Source organism: Leptodactylus fuscus, chromosome 4 (assembly GCF_031893055.1).
Source record: "Leptodactylus fuscus isolate aLepFus1 chromosome 4, aLepFus1.hap2, whole genome shotgun sequence".
Classification (NCBI taxonomy): Eukaryota; Metazoa; Chordata; class Amphibia; order Anura; family Leptodactylidae; genus Leptodactylus; species Leptodactylus fuscus.
The window spans coordinates 49,896,659-49,907,047 of record NC_134268.1 but is presented as its reverse complement, the minus strand read 5'-3'; the positions used below and the strand labels follow the sequence as shown (position 1 = coordinate 49,907,047).

Sequence of the window (10,389 nt, the reverse complement as noted above, 5' to 3'; positions counted from 1 at the left end):
TACAGGAACCCTTGTCAAGAATCCAATTTAGGTGAATGAGTCAGTAAAAAAAAAAGGGTGCTGCACGGATCCTGCACTTGGCTCTGTTGTATGAATACAACCTTAGGTCGGAGACCTACAGGCAATAATCGCATTGGGTTCAATAATAGTATTCTGGATGAGATGTCTACACATACCATCCACATGCTGTGACCCCACCTCCCACAGTACAAAGTGACCTGTGCTATTGCTTTTCAACCATTTTACAGTGTAAAGGTCAAAACCTGCAACATTTGCTGCTTGTCACAGTAAAAACCATCTGATTTTGGGTGTTTTGTGTTGCGGCGGCATCCAAGGAAACACGCTACAGGTTATTATAACAGCCTGTTCACTGAGTGTGACCCCAGCCTAATAGGAAATCACATTAAATCTATGTAATATATAATGTGACCTAGAGCAACCGGTCATTTGGAAGGTCACTTTTCTTAAAATGTCAGGAGATGAATTATATATAGCCCTGACATTTTAGTTCTTTACAAATGATAAATGTAAAAGGGTATCCATCAGTTCTCTGGCATGTCTGTCTTAGAAAATTTTTGTATTCTCCAAAAAAAACACAAAAACAACTCTGGAGTTCTTCTATTATCACTGGTGGAAATGCAGAATGTACTGGATAGAGGTACAGCTGCATGCAGCTCCCGGACTGCCAATGCTTCACATCTTAGGGAGCCTTCACACGATGTAACACTGCGCTCATTCTGATCGCAAAAACACGTTCAGAATGAGTGCGTCAAAAGCAGTTCCCATTGACTTGAATGGGAGCCGGCATACGCGCGTAATACATTGAAAGCATAGGGAAAAAAGCCTCCCATTGATTTTACGCGCTCATTCTGAACGTGTTTTTGCGATCAGAATGAGCGCAGCATTACATTGTGTGAAGGCTCCCTTAGGCTGCATTCACATTACTTTAATATAACATGCATTTGTTTTCTGGGAAAAAATGTATTGTGTGAACCCGACCTTAGTAACACTACATTTACACAACCATAAAAGTCAGTTTGTATGTTCACCATATTTATTATTATTATTGTTTATTTACCGTATTTTTCGGACTATAAGACGCACCTAGGTTTTAGAGGAGGAGAATAGGGGAAAAAAATTTTGAAGCAAAAAATGGTAAAATATTTAATGTATGGGAGTTGTAGTTTTTTTTTTTTTTTATGTAGATTGTGAGCCCCACATAGAGTTCACAATGTACATTTTTCCCTATCAATATGTCTTTGGAATATGGGATGGAAATCCATGCAAACACGGGGAGAACATACAAACTCCTTGCAGATGGTTGTGGAGTTGTAGTTTTGCAACAGCTGCAAGGCCACATTGACAGGTGACCCTGCAGCTGTACGGGGACGCAGAGTGTTTTTTTTTTTTGCGAGGCCAGATGTACTTTTTAGTTATACCATTTTGGGGAATATCTATTGCTTAGATCACCTTGTATTGAAAAAAACAAACAAACAAAAAAAAACCCCGGTGGTTTATGATATATGATTTTCTACTTTTATATATATATTCTAGGGACAGGAGGTGATTTAGAACTTTTATTTATTTCATTTTTTTTTTATTATATATTTTTAAAGCTTTTTTTTTTTTTTTTTTACTATTTTATTCCCCCCCGGGGGCTTCAACCTGCGATCACTTGATTGCAAGTCCCATAGACGGCAATACAACTTTATTGCCGTCTATGGGACATTCTGTATATTAGTATTACGGCTGGTCATAGACCCAGCCGCGATACTAATATAGCAGTGACAGGCCTGGGAGCCTCATTAGGCTCCCGGCTGTCACCCGAACAGGTCGGCTCCTGCGATATCGCCGCGCAGGAGCTGGCCTGCAACTTCACAGGTATGGGGCCGGTGGGGAGAAGGGGCCGCCAATACAGACCCGGCATCCGCTGTACTAGAGAGGCGGATGCCGGCGAGGGATAGACGCTGGCACAGGTGCCGGGGCCTGAGACATCGTTATGCTCCTCTGCCCTGCATGAAGCCAGCGGCGGGGGGATGGAGGAGCGGAATAGCATCGCCGCTGCTGGCTTCATGCAGGGCAGAGGAGCGCAGCGATGTCTCAGGCCCCGGTGTCTATCCCTCGCCAGCATCCGCCTCTCTATTACAGCGGATGCCAGGCACCACATTCAGACTATAAGACGCACCCTTCTTTTCCCCCAAAATTTTGGGGAAAAAAAGTGCGTCTTATAGTCCGAAAAATACTTCCATGGTGCTTTACATTTGGGGGTTACATACAATGCACAAAATATACAGGTAGATATAATACTAACAGTGATCGGCTGGCACAGCGGGGTAGAGGGCCCTGCCCGCGAGGGCTTACAATCTATGAGGGAAGGGGGGGATAGAGACAGAAGGAGAGGGGGAGACTGTACAGATGGCAGTGCGGTGATAGTGTTATTGGAGGTTGTAGGCCTTCCTGAATAGGTGAGTCTTCTGGGCCTTCTTGAATCTTGTGATTGTGGGGGTCAGTCTTATGTGTCTTGGTAAGGAGTTCCAGAGTATGGGGGATGCACGAGAGAAATCTTGGAGAGGGTTGTGTGAGGAGTAGATGAGAGCAGAGTGGAGTAGGAGGTCATTGGAGGATCTGAGGTTACGTGTGGGCAGGTAGCGGGAGATTAGGTTGTAGATATATGGAGGGGACAGGTTGTGGATGGCTTTGTGTGTTAGCGTTAGTAGCTTGAACTCATTTCGCTGGGCTATAGGTAGCCAGTGGAGGGACTGGCAGAGGGGAGCAGCCGATCGGGGGGTGAGGTGGATTAAGTGAGCAGCGCAGTTTAAGGTGGACTGGAGGGGGGGGGGTGAGGGTGTTAGCTGGGAGTCCATATTTACTGGCCTGGAGGGACTCCTAGCATCATAGTTCCCTGCCCGGCCTTCCGGCGATATACTGTCCCGCACTGTCCCAACTGTACGTTGTAGGGATAATAAATAACTATGATGATTGGAATCCCGCTCCTTGCATGAAGTTAAGGCCAATAAATCTGATGGTGAAGCTCAATGGTGTGAATCTAGCCTTAGTGAAATGATAATTAATTTTGGCTATATCTGATTTCTAGCCATGTGGTTTTGCTATCACCATGTGACCAGTAATGATATACAGCGTTTCACTTACTAAGGCCAAATTCTGCAATTTACATACATATACATTTTTTGCGGATGACATACATTTATCCATTCATTTCAATGACTTTCTACAGGCATCAATTTTTTTCAGAGAGTGTGGATCTGTAAGAAAAAAAAAAAATTAAAAAACAAAGCTTGTTTCTTTTTTTTTTTTTATAACAGATGCATCATATCAATACAAGTCTATGGGTCCTTGAATAATACACAGATTACATCCTTGTTTAATTCATTATTCACAGGCTGAGGCATTGAGGAGTACAGGAGATGTCAAAAAAAAAAAAAAAAGATTAGGATTTTCCAGCATGTGAAAAATTGACCAAATACAGACAGCACAAAAACTGCGAACAGGGGGGGTATCAGATTCTGCAAAATCTGGACATGTGACTGCAGCCTTAGAAGTGAAAGCAGCGGTGGCCCAGGGACTGTATGCTGCTATCACTGTCTCAATCCAGCACGTCATGTGGCACGGCCCTACATAAGAAAAACTTGGACCCACAGAGGGTCAGGTAAGTATATACCCAAGATCAACTGAATAATTACCAAGATAGTTATTTATATCTAAAATACAACAGTTTATTACTCAGCATTAAAAACACCAAGAACAATGTACAAAAATGAACAGCCATATAATAAATGGTCGCTGCACTGAATCACCACCAAGTATGACAATTTAAACAGTTCATACATATGTATATAAAATGTTAAAGTATATGGTATCATCATAAGCCATCCATACATGCAACCAACAGTAGCAGTATAACATCCAAAAACAGAGGAGTAAAAATAGCAGTATGAGGATGCAAACCTACACTACGGTGAGGCTACCAAACAAGGGAGAGGCGACTCCCTATATGTCTATGTATAGCATTGTGGATGGTATGGGGATAATAGATATATGTGTGGGACCTAGCTAGTCCATATATCCAACCAGTAATGTGACATAAATAACCTTACCCATAGTGTGGAGGTGGCTAAGAGCTGGTGGTGAGGGCCACAGACCCGACATACGATTCGCGCAAGCCTTCGTCAGGAGATGGAGTCTAATGTGTGAATCTGGGAGTTTAAATGCAAGTAACGCCCACAGTATCTCCACTCCAACCAATATAGTGCTGGTTTTCGTATAAAGCACCAACGGCGCATGCACTGGGTACAATAATTGGCGTGATCACGTGGCGATCTTCTCCAAAATCTGATATAAATTCAGCGTCAAAATCCTCATTGGTTTTTGTCAAGCAGAATCCACAACAAATTCCTGAAGCAGAAATGTTATGCTTGACAAATTCAGCGCCAAATATGTGTGAACTTACTCTAAGGGTCCATTCACACTGAGTAAACACATATTCATTTTGGTGTGTATTTTTACACATGTAAAAAAATGTGACGCGTTTTTTTGTCGCAAGAGTGTTTTATTGCTTTTTTTTACACGTGTAAAATAACAGAACGCAGCACAAAACACTTTGTGCCAAAAAACGCCTCGCCTATTTATACACGTGTAAAAATACACACCAAAATGAGCGTGCATTTACTCCATGTGAATGGACCCTAAGGCTGAGACCACACAGTGACTGTGGCCATGACTCTTGTTACACGACCAAAAGTCATGTTGTCCTGAAGCTCATTCACTCAGGTTAATAAATGGAGTGACATGAAGGTCCCGAGGGTGCTACGATCAGAATATGTGGTACCTTCGTAGTTGCAATGTGACTCCATTCACAAACATGAGTGAAGGAGTTGCAGAGCGACACATCAAGCATTCAATATACCTTTATAGTAACTGACCATATGTGTAAGTCTAATGTGTGTTGCCACCTCTAGTCCTCATTCAGATGGCTGCTATGTGGTTGTATGATGGACAGGGGTGAATGATGCTGTCAGCTCAGGTCATTCATGTAGGGCCTGTGTCAGTAATATGGACGCTAAAATCCAGTAGTACCGTCTGAATGATGCCTAAGGATATGTTCACATGCCAGAATTATTATTCAGATTTTCAATATGTCAGAGATCTGTGTATCTGTAGCACATAAAGCTGAAATCTTCACCAGTGTTTACTCTATATTCACATGACAGACTAGAACTTGATCCGTGCGTTCAACTGGTTTCTCGGCCTAAACAATATGCGGACAGAGGCAATACTTATCTATGGTGGTAGGAGTCCATGCCTCCCAGCGATATACTGTACTATTATCAGTACTATAATCACTACAGGACAGTATGTTGCGGAGAGGCAGGGACTCCTAGCAGCATGACAACTATTATGTTAGGAGTCCCTCTCCCAGCATACTGCTCAGACTGGAAAATCCAGTAAATACACAGCTTGAGTTTCACGTATTGACACATGTCCTCTGCAGTCTAGGCTATGTACTGACCTCACTGGGGTTACAGACTGCCTGCAGAGGGCAAATGTTATGCTAACGTGTCATCAGTGCAACTGGGAAAACCAGAACTGGCAAAGGACCTGGAAAGAATCGTCCCATCAGTGGCAAGTTGAGTATTATTTCCTCTGTTTGGCCATATTCATAGAACTAGCCTCTGCCTGCGACTTCGTCTGCGTGTTGTTGACGTTGATGATCCGCTTATATTCAGCATATTCAGCTGTCGTTGATGGTTTGCCTGCTCTGGCATTTCGGCAGCTCTTTAGCTGTCCTGCTGCTGAGCTTGTTTCTCACGTCGTGCCTGTGATTGTTCCTGGCATTTCAGAAGCTCGCTGGGATGCCATATAATGAGCGTGTTGTTGGCGTTGATGATCCGCTTGCTCCGGCAGCTGTCAAGCTGGCCTGCCACTGAACTCATTCCTTGCGCTGTGCCAGAGTTTGTTCCGGCATCTCAGCAGCTTAATGGGAAGCCATACAATGAGCGTGTTGTTGGAGTCCATGATTCGCATGCTCCGACGTTTCGGCAGCTCTCAAGCTGGCCTGCCACTGAACTTGTTCCTCGCACTGTGCCTGTGATTGTTTCGGCATCTCAGAAGCTTGCATATAATGAGTATGTTGTTGGCGTCAATAATCCCCCTCAGTTCTGCTGGAGGAGAAGCCTTGGTTTGGCTACCTTCATAGCTCTGTTTTAGAATTTTGCGACAAATTAGATTTTCTTTTTCCCGGCATGTTTAAAATTGGCAAACTGTCAATTAGGATTAAAGGTGTTTTCCCATCCAGTGATTCAGCACTCTGCCTGGAGCAGATCAGATAATATGCAAAAGCATGTACACAATGGACTGAGGGTTAGCTCTGTGTTTACATAGAGAAATAACAGACCTGGCTTTATCAGAACCTGAGATAAGGCTGCTGCAGGAGCAGTGTAATATAGTATGTGGATATAAATTCATAACAGTTGTGAAGCCATGTCATTTACAGAGAAAAAGTAGCCTATGTGTTTAATTGAGGTTACAAACTATCTATGTGCCAAATTTTTTGTGTGATTGAGTAACAAACATCCAAACTTTCATGTTTATATTAGTAGGATGTAAGCTCTTGCAAGCAGGGCCCTCACTCCTACTGTTTGATATGTAAAGTGCTGCGGAATATGTTGGCGCTATATAAAGTTATTATTATTATGGTATATTCACAGTACTGTGGGAAAAAGTGGATGTGAAAAACGTCATGGCCAATTTGCATCTATCTGACCCGTTTTCACAGATCAAAATGTACAAATAAAGGAAATACACTTAAACACAAATAGATAAATTAAACCAGTCCAAATGTAAAGCACCATGGAATTAATGGTGCTATATAAATAAACAATAATAATAATATAAATAAACAATAATAATAATAGTCCTTGCGCCATAGACAAATGAAGTATCACTTCCCTAACCTCTACTCAGAACCAAAGTTATTCGGTAGTTTTAATATACTCGGCGCCTCCGTGTGAACTTACCCTTAGTCCTTGCAATTAGTGATGTCACACATTGGCCATCTTTGTTTTTACAGTACTTGCAAAGAGGATGGGACTCATGCGAATCCCGTGCATCCCAGTACATGTGTGAATCTACCGGCCTGAGCGATTTTGTAGGCCGGTGTAAACTCTACTGCAGGCACGGATATTATATAGACTCATTAAGGCTAAGGTCCCATTGGGCGGAAATGCAGCGCTAAAGCGCTACGGGAAGAACCGCGGCGTGAATACATTGCGGTTCTTCCCGCAGCGCTTTCAACAGAAAGTTCACAGAGTTTTCTGTCGGACCTTCTGTTACAATTATATCTATAGGAAAGCCGCTGGTGTTTCCGTAGATATAATTGACATCTTCGATTTTCAAAACCGCAATGGTCTTGGAATTCGCAACGTGTCCGCTCTGCGATTTTTTCTGCAAAGTGAGCACGGGATTCGCATGAGTCCCATCCTCTTTGCAAGTACTGTAAAACACCGCAATTTTTACCGCAGCGTTTCTGCCGCAGCCAAGTCACGGCGTTTCCGGCCAGTGGGGCCCCCGGCCTAGGCCTTAGAAGCTGCAATATTCACAAGAAGCGTTTATAGACCCTGCTAGTTGTATAGGCCCTAATATAATGGGTAGCTGTGATTATATAAAGGTCCTGATATATGCAATAAAGTCCAATGTTTTATCCTATATGTAGGAATAATTTGGGCCTATATAAGTGTATATTTTGTGGGGCCTGAGTGGATCTGATTTATTGTATATATGGAGTGCTATTCAGCACTGTGGTTATACCAGTTTTTATTGCTATGGCAAATATAGAAAATATTCTGCGTCAAAAGAGACCATGCAAAAATGGACATGTGATTAACCAGTTTGAAATCCATGGGAGAATTTATTATCTCATCTAGACCGGTTTTCTGGAGTAAATGGGAATTAATATGGCACAGGTCCCGCTCTTACACCAAATATATGCCGCATCCCCCCTCCCCCTCTATCACCAGTTTCTAGAAAAGTGAATGGAGCAAGGTGGGGTCGTCTCAGTCCAATATTATTACAACTCGCGCACAAGTTACTGACTGGCGGAGCTTTCCATTCTCATGTACGGATTTATAAAGATGTCGGAGCCTCTTCATAATTTAGGCCGGCCTCGCACCAGAAGGTTTTATTAAGACTAGTGTAGGCTTACGCCATATTAGTGTTGACTCTCCATTGTCATGCTCTGCCTGAAGACCAGAAGGTTGAATAGGTGGATCACTATAATAGCGGTTACGTACGGATGGTACCCATTGACTGTAATGGGGTCTGTCGGGGGTCTATCGGTTTAAGGCGGGGGATGAATAAAGCCGCACGTTGTGGGACTTTTTCGTCTGCTTATTTTAGTCAGACATTGTGACGGAGTTTCCAATGGAGACTGTGGAGAAAATGTGAATAAATTCTCCAACTGTGTGAATAAGGCCTTACTTTCTGCCATGACTCTTGGCTGTATCTCCATTCACTGACAGCAAGCAGAAACAGAGGAGGAATAGAAAGAAGCAATATTAGAAAACCCCAGAACTTGCCTTATACCTGAGTGACCCTATGTGTGACCCTATAAGAGTCCTTCCTGTGACCCCGGTCCATTGCAGGTCTCCCCCCCCCAGCCCTGGTGACCCCCTGAGTGACACAGCGCCCCGTCCTCACCTCCTCCCCACCTTCCTCCAGTCCCCGGCCCTCCCCCGGGTGTTGCTGCAGTGTCTGCTCTGGGCGGGTCTGTTCCTGACGTCGTTTCCTTCCAACATGGCGAGGAGAAGAGCTGAGCTTCCCTGAGCAGCCGAGCACCGTCACACTGACAACCGCCGCCGTTCCCGGGGATACGGAGATCTTAGCGTCTGTCCTGAGCCCCCTCCCACACCTCGAGTGACAGGAGCTGCACGGGCTGTGATGGGGCGACCTCCACCTCAAGCCCAAGACACTGTCGGACATTAGCCGGGATCTAACGCCAGCCCCAGAGCCTGAGGAGGCGCATTACACAGCGGAATCACAACATGTTCCTAACCCGAGCCCTGGAGAAGATCCTCAGCGACAAGGAAGTGAAGAGGGCGCATCATAGTCAGCTGCGCAAGGCGTGTGAGGTGGCGCTAGGTGAGGAGAGACAATGGGGGGCACTCACTGCCCGATCTGCGACTGACGTGAGGAGGGGCAGTGTGTGACAATAGGTGACAGCAGGGGCCAACGTCACTAGTGCACAATGTGTGTGAGCGACACCAGTAGGAAATGTCACACTGGTGTACAATGTGTGGTGACGTGTATGGCAGGAGGAAGAGATGTGTGTGACAGAGGGAGATGTCACACTAGTGCACAATGTCAGGTGATGTGTGTGTGTGTGTTAGAAGGAGATGTCACACTAGTGCACAATGTGTGGTGACGTGTATGGCAGGAGGAAGAGATGTGTGTGACAGAAGGAGATGTCACACTAGTGCACAATGTCAGGTGATGTGTGTGTGTGTGATAGAAGGAGATGTCACACTAGTGCACAATGTGTGGTCATGGTGGCTGCTTTGTAAGGGACACGAGTAGGAGGTGTCACACTAGTGTACAGTGATGTGTATGACAGGAGGAAGAGATGTGTGTGACAGAAGGAGATGTCACACTAGTGTACACTGATGGTGTGTGTGTGTCAGGAGGAGTAGGAGATGTCACACTAGTGTACACTGATGGTGTGTGTGTGTCAGGAGGAGTAGGAGATGTCACACTAGTGTACACTGATGGTGTGTGTGTGTCAGGAGGAGGAGATGTCACTAGTGTACACTGATGTTGTGTGTGTGTGTCAGGAGGAGGATATGTCACACTAGTGTACACTGATGTTGTGTGTGTGTGTCAGGAGGAGGAGATGTCACACTAGTGTACACTGATGGTGTGTGTGTGTCAGGAGGAGTAGATGTCACACTAGTGTACACTGATGGTGTGTGTGTGTCAGGAGGAGGATATGTCACACTAGTGTACACTGATGGTGTGTGTGTGTGTGTGTGTGTCAGGAGGAGGAGATGTCACACTAGTGTACACTGATGATGTGTGTGTGTCAGGAGGAGGAGATGTCACACTAGTGTACACTGATGGTGTGTGTGTGTCAGGAGGATGATATGTCACACTAGTGTACACTGATGGTGTGTGTGTGTCAGGAGGAGGAGATGTCACACTAGTGTACACTGATGTGTGTGTCAGGAGAAGGAGATGTCACACTAGTGTACACTGTTGGTGTGTGTGTGTCAGGAGGAGTAGGAGATGTCACACTAGTGTACACTGATGGTGTGTGTGTGTCAGGAGGAGGAGATGTCACTAGTGTACACTGGTGGTGTGTGTCAGGAGCAGGAGATGTCA

General features: G+C 44.7%; 1 protein-coding gene across 2 annotated transcripts in view; it reads left to right on the top strand.

Annotated features, from left to right (window-relative positions):
• Window positions 1-8,803: 8,803 nt before the first annotated feature.
• Window positions 8,804-10,389, top strand: part of ARFGEF1 (ARF guanine nucleotide exchange factor 1) — a 118,311-nt gene continuing 116,725 nt past the window's right edge. For both annotated transcript variants that reach the window (XR_012715439.1, XM_075270398.1), the window contains exon 1: window positions 8,804-9,153. Coding sequence is in view for 1 of the 2 variants with exons in the window: in XM_075270398.1 (XP_075126499.1) it covers window positions 9,057-9,153 (97 nt within the window). In the remaining variant the exon portion in view is untranslated. The remainder of the gene's footprint in view (window positions 9,154-10,389) is intronic.